Source organism: Melanerpes formicivorus, unplaced genomic scaffold (genome assembly GCF_026170545.1).
Source record: "Melanerpes formicivorus ecotype bairdi unplaced genomic scaffold, bMelFor1.0.p_v2 SCAF_32, whole genome shotgun sequence".
Lineage (NCBI taxonomy): Eukaryota > Metazoa > Chordata > Aves > Piciformes > Picidae > Melanerpes > Melanerpes formicivorus.
The window spans coordinates 4,992,572-5,008,825 of record NW_027142384.1 but is presented as its reverse complement, the minus strand read 5'-3'; the positions used below and the strand labels follow the sequence as shown (position 1 = coordinate 5,008,825).

Genomic DNA, 16,254 nt, shown 5'->3' with positions numbered 1-16,254 from the left:
ACTTCAAGTGAAGCCACTCCGTTTTAAAGATCAAATAAATATGTGTGTATTTGCACACATCAGGTGAGTAATCACAGTCAGTAAAGACAGAGTAAACGTTTCTTGCCGTGCTAGCTAAGTTGTAAGACTCTGAATATCGTGAACAGTGTGAGGGGTAAGCTCTGAGCATTTTGGTCCCTGCTAAAATCACAGCAGGATGGACCCCAGTACTGCAGCTTTCCCTTTAAGAGCCCTTTGGCTAACGGCGATGCACTGAAATGCAGGAGGTGGGACAACACCACTCACAAAAATGAAGAAGTGAAGGCAGGAAAAGTTTCTCCAGAGGAAAAATGCAGGGCTTGTCCTTCATCCTGACGTCAGATCTGTCTTTAATAAAATCCCTAAAGAGCCAAGAGAAAAAGGCAGAGTGCCTAGGCTGGGCTGCCAGTACAGGATTGCTCTGCATTCCCCAAAGTGGTGTTTTTGTTCAAAACGGCTATAAATCTGGGTTCAATCAATGTATTTAATCCTGGCTTCCAGGGATGAGGTGGCTTTTGCCCTGGATTCTAGCAACAAGCAGCATTTTGCAGGTGAGTTTGGAAACTGCAGGAGAGACTCATCTTCTGCAAACACACCGAGCTTTAATGCACGGTGAGTTGAGAGAGTCGATTGTGGCGCATGTGAGAGGGTGGGCAGCAGTGAGCTTTGGGGAGGTGGGAGATGTGAGTGAGGGGGAGGGAAAGGAGAGGAAATGGAAGAAGAGAGGAAAGGGGAAAGGAAAGGGGAAAGGAAAAGGGAAAGGAAAGGGGAGAGGAAAGGGGAGAGGAAAGGGGAGAGAAGAGATGCAGAAGTGTCTCGAGTTCATCCTCTGCTTATCATCCAGGTGAATCTATAGAGTAAGCTCTGAGATCTGGGGTTCTTTAATGATTACCTTGCCTTTTTGCCTTTTCTCTTTCCTCCCCACACCTCACCCACCCTTTTTTTTTTTTTTCTTTTTTTCTTCCCCCCCCCCCCCTTTTTTTTTTTTTTTTTTTCCTTTTCTTTTTCTCCTTTTCATTGACACTATTTGTATCGTGGAGGAAAAGAAGGAGGAAAAGATCATCCATTCCTGCCCGGAACAGCCCGGGTGAAGCTGTTAGGGGAAGGGATTATAGGGGACGGGGCAGGTCCCGGACGGGCGGCGGTGCCCAAAGCGGGCCGGGACCGAAGCAGCTCCTGGGCCGGCGAAGAGCCGGGGCTCGGGCCGGGGCTCGGGCCGGGGCTCGGGCCGGGGACCGTGCCGCCGGGCGCTCCCTGCAGGTGTGCCGTTGCGGCCGCTGCCTCGGGGCCAGCAGAGGAGGAGGGGTTTGCTTCTCCCTGTTCCGACCTCTGTAGCTGCCAGCGCTCCACGCAGGCAGCAGCTCCTCTCCCTCCCCTCCTCTTTGAGAAAAACTCTGTGGGAAAACCTTTCCTTTCCGAAAATGTTTGCGTTCTGCCTTCCTTCCCCCTGTGCGTGCTGCCAGCTTGTGTAAAAGCCTCGCGGGAGAGTGCTGGGTTTGGGAAGGTGAAGGATCACGGCAATGAGGCGGCGGGGGCGGGCAGCGCCTGTCCCCCATGGGCGAACGGTTGAGTGTCAGCATCGGGACCTGCAATGTCCCTCGTCTTCACCCTCGTTCCCAGAGACAGCGCTGGACTCGGGGCATGGGGAGCCTAGGGGACCCCGAAGGAGAGATACAAGAGGGTGGATCCGGGGCTGCACTTGGGCTGCTCGGCTTGAAGCTGGGGCTTTCCGTGAACCAGACACGTGTGAAGATGTGTCTGAGCATCGCTTCTGCTCCCTCCGTGCGGGGTAACAGCATCTGCTTTGCACAGAAGGGGTTTGCTTTTGCAGGGCTTCTGGCAGCAGAGGTTGGCTTGTGTGTGGCGAGATAAAGGGGAGCTTAAAGTAAGAAACTAGCATGCGTGTTGTGGTGCACCAGACACACCTGTGTGAAGGCAGGTGGCAAAGCGATAAGCACATGAGAGATGGGTTGATAATAGTGCCTTTTCTAGAAAAAAGACAAAACCAACAAAAAAGAAAAACAAAACCAAAAAACCCACTCACAACCCAACAATCAACACAAAACTAAAAGAAACAAACAAAAAGCTCCTCTTGGGTTCTCTGAAGTAAGTTGATTTTTACCTCAGTTGATTTTTGTTGAGCAAGAAAAAAGTCACATAAAGGGAGGGAAGGGCCCTCCCCAGACAGTGTTACTAGTGTGAGCCTTGTAAATTTTACTGTGGTTGTTCTGGGTTCTCTTGGTATCAAAAATGGTGGGGTTTATTTTGTTTGTTTGCTTGTTTTTAATAGCATGAAAGTAAGTATGAGTGCATGAAGACACATGAATGCATGCAGACACATGTGCCTGCTGTGGGAGTGAGTGACTAAGTGCAATCCAAATACTGCAGGCAGCATATTTGGTCTGAGAGTATCTGAAAAAACTGCTCATAAAAGTATTAAAATAGCTTGAAAAGAATTCTGGGTCTTGACTGTTTCAGTTCAAGCTCTCCTTTGAATGGAACAGGTGAAGCTGTATCTATCTGGAACATCCCAGGGGCACTGTCTCCTCCTGATCACACCTGTAGAGTTGGACCTTAGAAGATTGTGATTAGAAATAATTGAGTAGGGATCATTTCTCTCCAGTAATGAACAGGTTTTCTGTAAGTCTTCTCCACACCTGAACTGGAATGTGTGATGCAGTTTTGGTAGGGTGATGGAGGGCAGTTTTCTCGCTGGTGTACCTAAGGGAGGGAAGGAAAAAATGAGAGGGGCTGAGGAGAGCAGATGAGAGGGAGCATTAGTCTATCTATTATTTAAAGGACTTTTGGGGCAAGAGAAGGCTTAGTTTGGTCTGATTAAGGGAAGGGTGTCTGAAGGAGCAGGGAATATTGCAAATGGTATGAGATATTGTGAATCCGCAGAGTGACAGTGTAAGGCTGTGCACACTGTGCACAAACAAAGCCCCACGGTTTCCCTGAAAACTTAATACTTTTCACATGTCTGAAAAAATATGGACAGAGATGTTTCACTGGGGAAGAGGAGGGATGACTATGTGGAATATAACTGGAATATACATATGTGTTCCATGAAGAAAGAGGAGTTGGTATGGGAAGGCCAGACACATCTCAAAGGGTGTTTCAGAAGGCAGCTATCAGATTCTGTGGGAGCGTGCCTTGCCCCCAAGTACTGTGCTGAGTTACAGGCAATTACTGAGCTCCTAAACAGTTTTATCAACAGGTTTTTTTTTTGCTAGGACACAACTGCACAATCAAAAGGTGATTGCTTAAAATATTGTTTTGGTTTGTTTTTCATAAATATAAGGACAGAGACAGTGGAAGCCCAAGTCCTATCAGCTAGGCTGAGATTTCTCAGAGCTTGAGTCAGTACAGACCTTAAGGCTGGATGCTGCATACTGAGGAATCACAGCCATGGTTTTCACGCTCTAGTCCTGATGACTCAATGGATTGAGCCCCCCTGTTCAGATGGGATGAAATATCCTGATCCACGATGATGACTAGAAAAGTAATACTGCACTTTGTAGAAAGTTAGTAAAGGACATAATATAGGGAAAAGAACAGCACTGGAGGTTTCTAAAATGTTAGAAGTGGAGGAATGGGTAGTGTGTGAGTATAAAAATCTAAAATAAATAATACAAAGGAGATGAATGCAAACCTGCAGACTTCTCCTTTGATGGTACTGGTGAGCAGCAGGTCAAATAGCAAAGAATCGATTCGTTCTTCATCACATCAAGTAGTAAGCAGTTATTGACACTTGGATGTGAGAGCAGTCATGGCATACAAACATCAGGCTTTATGGGTAGGAGGTGGGAGAGAGATGTTCAAAAAACAGTGTCTATACACCATCTCCTTGTGATCATTGATTTCACTAGGTAGTTTCCAAGAATTACACACATTCAGGGCTGCCTCAGGCTGTGTGGAAAGTGTTTCAAGAACCAGAGTTGCAGGGCTTTTTTTCCACCCTCTTATAAGGAGGGACCAGAACAAAAAACCCCACCAAAACCCAAAACAAACAAACAAACAAACAAAAAAACCCCACCAAACACACCAAAAACAGAGGGCAGTCTCAAGCTGTACCAGGGGAAGTTTAGACTTGAGGTGAGGAGAAAGTTCCTCACAGAGAGAGTTGTTAGCCATTGGAATGTGCTGCCCAGGGAGGTGGTGGAGTCACTGTCCCTGGCGGTGTTCAAGAGGGGACTGGACATGGCACTTAGTGCCATGGTTTAGTCATGAGGTCTTGGGTAACAAGTTGGACTTGATAATCTTTTAGGTCTCTTCCAACCTTATTGATTCTATGATTCTATGAAGATTTATTGGCACAGATATTAGGCCAAGAATTTAATTTGTAAAATGTTTGGATTTGATGGAGGGAAAAAAATGATCAAATTTCTTTGGATTCTTCCAAGCAAAACCAATGTGAACAAAACAAACAAGCAAGCTATGAACTGATTAATTTATCTATTTGCTTTGCTACCACCTCATATGTAGTCTAATACTAGAGGTCCCAGACATCTTTATTCTTGCCTGCAAAAATCCTGTGGCTCTCGAGGGCAGGGGAGGTTTATCTGTTGAGTGCTTCTTAATGGAAGGCTACAGACAGGCAGCATAGGTTCAAAGTTGATGTATTTTATCCCTCTGCCTCAGCATTTCCTGTTTCTTGATAGTGTTTGTTTACCAGAGCCAGGCTTGAAATACTTCTATTTGGAAGGGCTCATATGCTCCACTTCCATAAATTGTTGATGTCAATTAAAAGTACTCTGGTTAGAGCCACTGGAGATTCACCTATGCAAATGACTACCTTGTGACTTGAAGCTGGTAGACAAAATCCCTGTAGGTATGGCTGCATTATAAGTGGGGCTTTCCCAAATTTGATCTTTTATTTGGCAGTCCCTTCAAGAAGATCATTGCCAAGGCAACATCCTGGAGGTATCACTGAATGTGCTTCATATAGATCAGAGCTCCAGACTCAAGTCTGTTTCTGATGAAGATTCCTCCAAAGTACACACACACACAGAGCTTTTGCTGAGAGCAGCAGGCTTTTATGCATTTTCTTCATAACTTCTCCTATCAGTGTCTGAATTTTCTTTAATAGCCATCATCTGCCAGTGTGCAATTATCTCTTTGCCAGAGTTAACTAATACAGAGCTGGGGCAGGAATTGTCTTCCTCACCCATCTCACAGTTATGCCACAGCTTCTTTGTGCCTCCCCTGCCCCTGGTTCTGTCCACATTTCACACTCAGCAGTCCTGCCTGCAGCTCGAGTGCTTGTGGGAATTCTCCTGGGAATGGTATTAGAAATCATAGTTGGAGATTTAGGAAAAGTGTGAGGTTTACATGATGATGCTGGAAGCCTATTATTTGAAAGACTCATGCAGGTTTAACTGCTCCTAACTTCTCCAGGTGCTATGAAAAGGCATCAGTCAAAAATTTCAGGAGCCGTCCATGCCTACATGGGATGTCTGACTTTTTTCAGAAACTCTAGACTCCGTTTTGGGGATGTTAAGAGTTGCTTTAGCATCTTGCCAACACTTAGCTTACTGAGAACTTGCCTTTTTGGATGGCCTCTGGGTCTCAGGGGGGTCTTGAGCATTCCTGCCTGGACAGTGCTGGCTCTCATACATGGGTGGAAATGAAGGTGGGTTTTTTTTAAACAAAAACACCATGTATATGAGCATTGGCAACTGTGTCCTGGCAGAAGTTGAATACCCACAGCTTCAACTGAAGATATATTTAAATATCAAACCTGACAGTGTCTCACATTGTGACCCAAAAAAGCAGGGTAAAGTTTCCTCACTCTTTCAGCTTTAAGTTTGTCATAATGAGGTGCAGGTAGGCACTAGGTATTAAAATGCTTCTCCTGATTTCCTCTTTGCTTTCTCATGGTATAACTCAACTCTTAGGGAGTTTATGTTAAAAGTAGACTTTTCTGTTTCTGTTAAATAGAAGCTTTGGCTGATAGCTGTCAGCTTGGCAGTGATGAGTCCAAAGCCTACCCATCTGTTTTTTTTCTATGTTCTGATGTCCACCAAGGATTCAGACCCAGGATTTTGAAGTGGGTTTACAGTGCTTAGTTTCCTCATCACGCCCTCTTCCAAGTTTTGCCCCACCCAGGGTCTGCCATATCCTGACATGAGTTAACTTCAGCCTCCCATTGATGCAGGTTGGCAGGGGAATCACACGGATTTATTTTCACAGATGTGTTTCTGGGTCAAGAAACTCTGATTTTACTGCTTTAGAAGCTCTGTGTAGATTTTCTCCAGTGTTGCTCTGGGATTTCTAGCTGGATCTCCTGTACTCTGGTGGTCTCCTAGCTCTGGGAGGTATCTTTATTGGTGCCTCTACTATTTATTGAGTCCATACCAAAACCTTATGTTTCCCTCTGCTACTTATTCTGACATCCTGGGTGAACCTCCTAGAGTCCTCTTAATCCCTTGTGCTTTCTAATAGCCTGCTGCTGGGCTTTGAGTTGTAATCTTTGCATTTGGGCTATGTGTGGGAAAGTAGAAGGGAGAAAGGCACCTCTGTGGGTGCCAACATCTGGTTCTGCTCTACAAGTAATTCTTCTTGTGGATGAGGAAGGAAAGGGGAGCCTTTAGGCTGAAACAGCTGTGGAAGAAGATAACACTTAAGCTAAGCTTTGCAGCACAACTCAAATAAAGAATTTCTAATAGCTTGGTTTGGTAATGCATTCCAGGACTCTGTGGTCATCCCTGTGTTCCTCTTCCTCAATAGCTCCCATGTTGTTCTTCTGTTTTATTAGTCTGCATCTGTCATTCTACTTAACCTATAAAGCAAATGAGAGATGAGCAAGTTGGAAGGCCAAGTTTCATGAACTCCAGGATGGTGTGCCATGAGCCTAAAGCGAAACCTGAGTGGTATCTCAGAAATAACTGTGGGTTCATACATCATCCATGAAGGGTTGTGAGTCACCTGGATCCTGATGTTGCTGGACAGGTACGCAGTTTGGTCTTTACTGTCATGGAGCAATTCCAGCCCTGCAAAAGGACCTTCTCCTAAGAACTCACCTTGAAGATTCAAAAGGAGTTATAAGAAGAAATATCTCATGCTTGTTGACAGGTTAGCATAACAAGGTCACTTGGTCCATCATCATTGACAACGCAGATGAGCAGAACTTGCAATGCCTGCAATGCTTTGACTGTTTTTACATGTTTTTCTTAGAGCTGAAACAATCTGCTCAGCTTAAGATGAGCCCATCCTTTCCCTTCATGGCATACTGAAATCATCTCCACTGAAAGGCTTCCAGATAGATATGAAACATTGGTTTTATTATTACATCTCTGTCATGCAATTGTCTAGTCTGACTGAGTTAATTAATTTAGAAACACGGAACTACTATATGTAGTATCTGTATATAGCAGAAAGAAGGCAGTAAAGTCAGTAGCAGTAAGCAATTTTGTCTTTCTGTACAGTATCTGACAAAAAACTCAGTATGTGCTACCAAGAACTGTGTAATTCATGGAGATTTCAGAACTTTGAGCAGATTTATTCTAGATGACTCAGAGATTTTTTACATCATTTTTGGTGTTTTCCTACTGAAGCTCTTAGAGTAACAAAAGACAGCAAGATGTGTGCAGATTGTTTCATTCTGCTGAAGTTTCCTCATTTCCATATACATACATTTGGCTTGTGAAAGATGATTATACAGAAAAGAAGGGAGAATGGCTTCTCTGAAACCAAATTTGTTGCATTTTGTGGATGAGTAATCACTTGAAGCAGTGACTCTGGTGAACTTGTATTCTATGAAGGGGCCAGACTTCTTGTACTATGCAGACAACTAATGAATCAAGGCTCTGCAGATGGACCGATAACTTCACCAAGAGGTGCCATCACTATGTTAAAGTATCTCCTGGCTGTGCTTTAAACACTGGTGTCATTTCACTGCTATGCCTGGTAAGTGGTGACCATGACACTATCATATTTGTAGTGTAAGATGTCACTTTTCACCTGTGTTTCTTGACCCTGTGGATCCTCCTTTGCGGGTTTTAAAATCCACCAAAATCCTGATGTGTATGATGACCAAGCAGACTATGATTCACATTTATTATTGCTAGGTTATATCTGCTGTGACAAAAAGAATCCCCTATATCTGGGCTGATAAGAAGACAGAGACATTCAAAATCCATGTGTAGGGAATTAAGTGCTCATCCAAGTGGCTGCCACATACACTTGGCTGTCCGCAGGCTATTGAGTCCCTGCTTTCAGGGTAACAGCTGGGTCATTTTAGCTGTTTAGCAAGGAAAGACCAAACCACAAAATCTGCAGCTTGTGCTGAGAATCTGCAAGTGGATTACACTACAAAACTCTTCAGTTACTTTTTTTATGTGGAAAAAAAGGCTGGGAAAATAATTAGGAAAGTATCCAGGTTCCATTAACTAGTTTGGGCTGTTCAGCAGGTGATTTATTTATAAGCACTACCAGCAGTATTTCCTCCTGGATCTTGGTCTTGGAAGACTACTTCATACCCATAGCATCTGTGTGTGGGCTGATACCCAGAATGTGGGTAAATTTAGTTGGCTTCTTCCTGTGAGTTTTTCTTCTACATTTGACCCTAGACATTGCAATTACTGTAGCTAAATATGCAACGACACCCCTGTTATTTAACACTGCAATCCACTTATGGAGAACATTCACCATTCATTTTCAGTCTTTCATTAGAGTGCCAAGCATACATTTTAAAACTACATTTGTAACATACATGTGGGTCAGAGGAGCTGCAAGCTTGTGCCTATGAAGTAGTGGATTTTGGGGAGTCACTTGCCTTATTTCTCTGTGTTTTACATTCAAGCCTGTACTGTGATTCCTCAGTGCACTGGAGTTCCCCAAAAACAGGCAGAGGTTGGTCTTTTCTCCCAGGCAACCAGCACCAGAACAAGAGGACACAGTCTCAAGCTGCACCAGGGGAGGTTTAGACTGGGTGTTAGGAAGAAATTCTTCATAGAGAGAGTGATTTCCCATTGCAATGTGCTGCCCAGGGAGGTGGTGGAGTCACCATCACTGGAGGTGTTTAGGAGGAGACTTGATGAGGTGTCTATTCTATTCTATTCTATTCTATTCTATTCTATTCTATTCTATTCAAGTGATATGTCTGTGCTCATAAAGGCTGGCAAATTCCTCACCCATCAGAGCTGCTCAAGTGTGGGTGAACTCCCGAGCTTGTGGTAGAACAATGCACTATGTGCCTGGCTTCAGGCTCAGATAGGATGCTTCTGATTTTTTAATTTTTTTTTTTTTTTTTAAGATAATATGCTTAGTTCTGTCTGTTTTGCACATGTTTCTATGTAATACACATATGAATATGCCCACATCTCCTTTATATTTTTATGTTTTCTTTCAATCTTTCCATACATGTCATATAAGCAATCTGTTTGCATTCTAGGAGGTGTTTGCACCATATATTTAACTGTTTCTCCCTCCTGCTCCCAGCAATATTAAATTGGTTTACAGAGTATTGTATGGAAAGCTGGAATACTGATTAGAGGAATAAATGGATACTACAGCAGCACAGTTGAGATCCCTTTAAAAATTCTGCACCCTAGCTGGTTGTACCATTAAATAGAGGAATAATTAAATATTTGCACTTGCCTCATTCCCACATGACTCTAGGACCATAAAGGTGTCGATACGTTTTTTATTGTTCACCCTGTAAAATACAGGGAATGCTTTCTCAGAAAAACTGCTTTAAGGGCTGGAGCTGTGCATGTATAGATATATTTAGCACCTCCCTCCCCATGCGCTTACCAAATGTGTTTTTTCTGGCACAAATCGTGTCTGTGGGCAGCCTTGGCCCAGGAGGATGCTCAGAGGAAGCAAGGTGCTGTGAAGGGCTGCTGGGGAGCACCACACCCTTGTCATTTGTGCACCAACACTGCCCTCGCGTGTCCTGCATCGCAGAGACCAAACCTATGCCTGTGTGCAGGCTCCTGCTCCTGCTTGGCTTGCTGTGAACTAGAGGCAGCCAACACCAGTTATTCAAAGACAGCAAAAATGTTAGTACATATATAAGTAGATATTCATCTTGATCCTTCTGGAGACAAAACATATATCTGATATCCTCCTCTGTCTATGAAAACAGCAGCATTAACTGTTTAAGGGCTGAGATGTTGCCACTTTCCAGCTGGGGTTGTTTAGTATGGAAAGTAGTAGTATTGTACATGGTATGGTTTTTGGGAGGGCTTATAGATCTCATGGACATGAAGTTCAAGCAAGTTTCTTGTGACCTGCCAAAGCACTTCAGTGCTAGGGTGCAGGAATCCCCAGATCAGTAGGTTGTGGTGAAGCTCTGATTTATTTAATTTAATTTAATTTTGTTTTATTTTATTTTATTTTATTTTATTTTATTTTATTTTATTTTATTTTATTTTATTTTATTTTATTTTACTTGAGCCCCAGCAGGTATCATAGCTGCATTCAAGCAAAAGTGAATTGTGTGCAGGACTCGTTTCTTCACTTTGCACAGATACATCAAGTTATAAAGTGCTGATCACCCTTGATTTGCTGACTTTGAAGATATTGAAGAGTTGAAAGTGTCTTGCCCTTTTGCAGGCACAAGGTACATGTGATGGTTGACAGATAAAACACTGAGCAGCTGACTTTGCTGAAGTGACAGGATCTGAGAACCAGCTCAGTGGAACCATTTATTTATTACTTTTTTTTTTTTTACATCCAGTAAGAACTAAACAATATAGCTCATTAGCTGTGTGTAGGAAGGATCATGATGTGGTTACAGCGTAGGAACATGAAACCTAACTGCTATTTTTGGCTCTGCCACAGACATCCTGCTTGCTTTGGGACAATCATTTAATCTCTCGGGCCAAAGATCAAAACAGGGTTGCTCACTGATTTCATCCTTCTGAAAGGTGCTGCTTTGCACCATGAGCAGTTCCTCCTGGAAGGAGAACATGGGATGCTTTGCCTTCTTGTGCAAGTGTTGCGTGTGTATTCCCACATAGAGAGCTGATACCTTCAAGCCTTCACATTCACTGCTCAGACCAGTTATTTTAGTTCATTTTCTGGCATCATTTTACCAAAGCCCTGAATCTCAGTTCTGTTTCCGCTGACTTCAGGGGCAGGAAGATTCATTCTCCAGCACCATACATAATTTTCCTATACTAATAACTTCACTTCTTTTCTTTTTTCTTCATGAATTTGTGCCAGACCGTGTTTTCATTTCCTCACTTGTAGTTTCCACTGTATTTAATTTGAAAGCAATGATTTTGTCCCCAAAGTCTTGTAAAATCCAAGGGAAAATCTACTGGCCTCTCTCTTATTTTTTTCCTTCCTTTCACATTTGCAATGTGTCAGCTTCATTTGGGATGAAGAGGAAGGTGTAGGTGTTTTTGGGGTCTTTCTCTTATATATTTAAACAGAATCTGAGATCCAAGTATAACTGGAATAGTATTTGTAGTGCAACCCCCAATCTTTTCTTGAGAGCTGTCTCCAACCTCTTCTGAGCCCCCTACTTCCCATTGCCTGAATTTGCTGGTTTTGCTGTTTCTGCTCCAGCTCTTCAGGAATAGTCTGTTCCTGCTCTTCAGGGACTCATCACCTCCCTTCTCCTTTTTCACAGCAAATGAAAGTGATGCAGTTATCACTTTGCTGTCTGCTGTCCTGTACCAATTCTTGCTAAAAAAGCAAGTGACATTTAGAAAAGTCATTTGGATCAGTCCATTGATGCAGCTTTGCATGGGAGTCTTACAAGCATGGTCTTTCTTCCAAGCTCCCTTTGGCTGTCTTTCCCTGTGATCCTGCTGGCTCCTCAGACTTTGTTCAGTTACTGTTACAGGCAGCCAAAATGTGAGTGAGAGGAGCTCGTGTTATCCTGTCAGGACACACTGCTTCCTGCAGCTATGCAGTGAGGCTGCCCAAAGCAGTTAGACTGGTGACTGGGTGTCCATGCACCCCCATCCTCAGGTGACCTTCTCATCATAGTGGGGCCCCAGAGTAGGAGATGGGCAAATTCCTGCTGCGATAGCCATGTGTACTTACACTGACTTTATCCAAGTGTTGCTGCCCAAATATTTTGAGCTCTGCTGATTTTCAGGAAAGGAAAAAAAATATGTTCCTAGACATGAGCTAGCAGACAAAAGAAGGATCCTTTCCATTTCAGGACCATAGCAATTTAAATATGGCACTCCATGGAAATCCAGACAATATGTAGAGAAATTGTCCCTGACAAGATAAGGAAAAGACAATTGTGGAAGAACGTCAGGGTGAATATTTTACATCTGTATTCAAGGAGTGTTGTTTTTTGTTTTGTTTTGTTTTTAAAGAATGCTATCAAGTAGCCAAACTATTAATGATAATAATAGAAGAAGAAGAAAAGGCCTTCTCTTAAATTTGGAGCTGCAAAGGAAATTTTGGATGGGAAATTCCTGATGAACCCCAGCTAAGTGCTGAAGAACTGTTTCAGACACAATCATTCTTTTGTTCCCTCTCACTAATGTTGCATAAATCTAGATGAGGTATTTGAGTAGTAGTCATTCTGAATGATCTCAGTGTTACAAATGTACATGCTGCCTCTCAGCAGCCTCAGTGCATATTTTAATATCTTTTAATCTCATAAGATTTTGTAGCCATCTTATTTCCTTTTACTGCTATTAAATTTCAAGTGATGTACACTACCTACAATTTTCACTCTTTTTTGCCAAACTGCTACCTATATGGATTATCTGATGCTACTAAGATCTGCTGCATGAAATGATGAATCAACATTTACCCTGAAACAGATAATCACCTGAAAAAGAACACAGGATGGATGTATATGGATGGATTTATGTGGATATAAATCACTCTTAAAGATAAACAGTAAAGGAAAAATGTAGCAGAAAGAATGTAAACTCCAGGCATTTTCTTCTGAAAAGCCACTAAAAAAAAGAAGGCAGTGTATCTTCCCTTCTGGTTTGGGGAGCTAATGTTTGTGGGCTCTGTGAATATGGGGTTTGAGACCCTGGTCCTCAGAAGTCAACCTTAAGCTCTCCTCAAACAGAGCACAGTTTGTAGCAGGCTTGAAATTCTTAGTTATAGGCTTACAAAATGAGTGTGTCTGGGAGAAAAATGTTCTGTCTCATTTTGAATCAGTCTCTTTGTTAAAGGTTTTCTTGCTTGTGTTTCTGTGTTTTGTTCTTCCTAGTAAAAGGGACTAAGGAGGAAGGATATCCCAAGCGCCATATCAGAAACAAAATTCACATTTTTTTTCTCACTTTCTGCTGAAACCAAATACATTTCCTGTCTTTTTTTTTTTCTATTGTTCTGATGAGCTAGAGGTGCTTCAGACAATGAACATTGTCCCAGGCTTACACAGTACATTAACAGTTTCTGTAACAGAAACCAGGCGGTGGGGAGCGTAGAAAAGCCTTTGTGTGTTACAACTCAACTGCTTCCTTGGAAACATAAGGGGAGCTCTGTATAGGGTAAGAAACCTCAGACCAAATCCATGACAGTATTCAAATGTCACTTTATTTTTATATACTTTGTATTTGAATCCACTTTGAAACCAATGAGACTGGGACACTCTTCTGAGGCTGAAAGCTTGGATAAGGAAATGGAGAAATGGGAAATCAAAACAGTAACTTCGTGAGGTTATTCAGCCAAGGACAGTGGGAGACCTGGCAAGATATGCAGGTGTATGTTGAGACATGGACAGTCATGTGAAGGTCTGGTCCACAGCAATTTGTTTACTTCTGGCTCAGCCTCACTTTAGGGCCAGGCAATCATCCTCAAGCCAGTAAATTCCCATGGCTTGAGATTTTCTTGAACCTTAAATAGGCTTATTTGGTTGTGGTGGCCTGCAAAGTGGTTGCTACTGCAAATAAGGGCCATCCAGCTGCCAGCACAGTGGAGCCTGCTCTCTCCTCTCTCTGGACTTTGTTGCAGTAGAACTTGCATGGTCAAGGCCTATTTTTTTTTTTCCTTTTAATTTATTTTTTATTAAATCTCACTGATAATCTGCTGAGTAGATTTGAGGAAGAAAAGGGCAAGTTAAAAAAATGCACTTCTGACTCCAGGTTCCACTTTCCTATTGATACAGCTGTATTTCCTCCTGATGGCTCAGTAAACACACAGTTTAACCCTTGGAACTGTGCAATTCTATTGTTTCAGTATCACTGATTTCTCTCCTTAAAGCAAATTTTTCCTCTTTTCTCTGTCTGAAGCAGGCTTATATTTTTCCCCTTTTTATTGCACATCCCCACATATTTCACATCCTGTTGTGGTTTAACACTTTATTCAAAAAGTACAGGATTTCCTCTTGCTTTTGGTGAAAACACTTTTCTCCTTTGCAACCTTTGCTTTCTGGTGGTGTATCTGTGGAGGAGAAATTAATTATAACTTCTAAGCTCAATTCACAGTAATTAAAATTCAAGCAGTAAGTCCTCTGGCAATGGCATCAGCAGACCTATGTACCAAAATTCTGTAAAGAGAACTTTTATTGTGTGAGATGAGAAAGTGTCTACTGACCTTCAACTGGGATAGATTACATGCTAAGTGTATTCAGCCTTCCACACCAGTAGAAAATCTCCATCACATCAGTGTCTGGTTTCATTCTAATGTTTTATGGTGATTTAATTGACGCCATTGATGGTATCACACCTATTGGTGGGGACTTGGCTGCATTTGGCTGTGGCATCCTGAGTGAAACCTTTCTGCTGCTGGTGTGGAGCTAAAAATATATTCAGGCTGAGGAATATGCTGCAATTGTTCCTCTTATGTGAACAAAATGGAGAAACCTTATCTTTTTCCTGAAGTAGCTGAGTGGAAAGTACTCAGCTGTGCTGTTCCTCTGTATCTGAAGCCCTTCAGACACCTCTGAAAGTCACATTCAGCAAAATTTATATGCTACAAGATGAATACTGATATTTCTGTGGTTGCAGGGATAGAAATCTGTTCTTCCCAGGAACATCATTAGAATAGTCACAGGCCTATAGTACTTTTGGCAGCTCTGGCTTTCCTACCTCTCTCTATCCATACTGACATCTTCACAGAGAAGCTATCTTGGGATCTCCCTTGCCCTTATTCTCTGTCTGCCATCTCTCTTGATAGTAGCATCATGTTCCTCTGTGGACTGGAAGGGTGAGAACAATCTTGAGTAAGTGTTTCTCGTAGCAAAAGAAACATTATGTCCCCTGTTCCACAGTGGGTTTTACATACTGACTGGCTCTAAATTAATTTGACCGCAAACCAACTGAGTTTCATGAGCATCAATATTCTTCTAAGGCATTCATATATTAGTCAAACTCTTTTGGCTGCCATGTATCCCTTACAGTGACTATGACAAGTGAACAAGATGAATCCATGTAAAATAACTATGTGGCTATGTGGTCTAGGTTAGAAAGGAACTTCTTTTCCCGTCTCTTAAGCAACTGTTATTAAAAGCAAACTGCTACTCTGGCTCCTTTAAGCGCTCTTATTTGTAAATACAGCTTACTGCATTGACAACTCCAGGTCCCAATCAAAATCTCTCATTATCTTCCTCTCTCCAGCTATGTTCCTAGATAAAAAAAAAAAGAAGTGCAGAATGGTTGGTTGGTAGGCCTGTAGCTCAGGTGAAGTTAATTCAGAAAATTAACAGTACTGTAAAAAGACTTCATTGATTTCCATGTCTTATTAGATGCTCTCTTTGGAATTGTTTTACTATTTTTTCACTTGACTAAAACCAGCGCTGGTGTTGATTTTTAATGTGGTCCTCAAATAGGTTACAGTCTCTTGTGAAGGACTTATTCATCTCAGATTGTTGCCAGGTTTAAAGCATTAGTTTCATACTGGATGGTGTTCAGTTTGTGGAATTTTGGTGTATTTTTATGTATCACTTAGGCTCAGATACTGTACGAAATTGCACACCTGACTAACCCTGAGATTGAGCTGAGAGGCTGGGTAAGAATATCACTAAATCTCAGTTTCCCAGATATCAAAATGAAGCTTCATTCCACAATTCTCCTTTTGGAAGACTATAAACTATGTAGGGAAGCTTTTCTCTCATAACAGATCATAAAAAAACTCAGAACAAGAGTGTCCTGGACCTGATGTATCTCATAATGAGTATATTCAGTGTAGCCAGTTTAGAGTCTCCTCCTTTCTACTTACAAGTTCGGTACTTTAGGGTCTTGACTGTAATACAGAAAAGCTACCAAATTCCAGCTTCTTCCATCCTTGAAGCTGTAGCCTTCAAGGTCTCTGATATCATCTGTGTGAAGGAGCTTTGTGTATGTTTTGGCAAGTGATGTC

General features: G+C 42.3%; 1 protein-coding gene across 1 annotated transcript in view; it reads left to right on the top strand.

Moving 5' to 3' along the window:
• The first annotated feature begins 310 nt into the window (after positions 1-310).
• Positions 311-16,254, top strand: part of CCN4 (cellular communication network factor 4) — a 35,380-nt gene continuing 19,436 nt past the window's right edge. Inside the window, exon 1 of the mRNA XM_068155498.1 lies at positions 311-569. Coding sequence (XP_068011599.1) covers positions 522-569 — 48 coding nt within the window. The 5' untranslated portion in view covers positions 311-521. The remainder of the gene's footprint in view (positions 570-16,254) is intronic.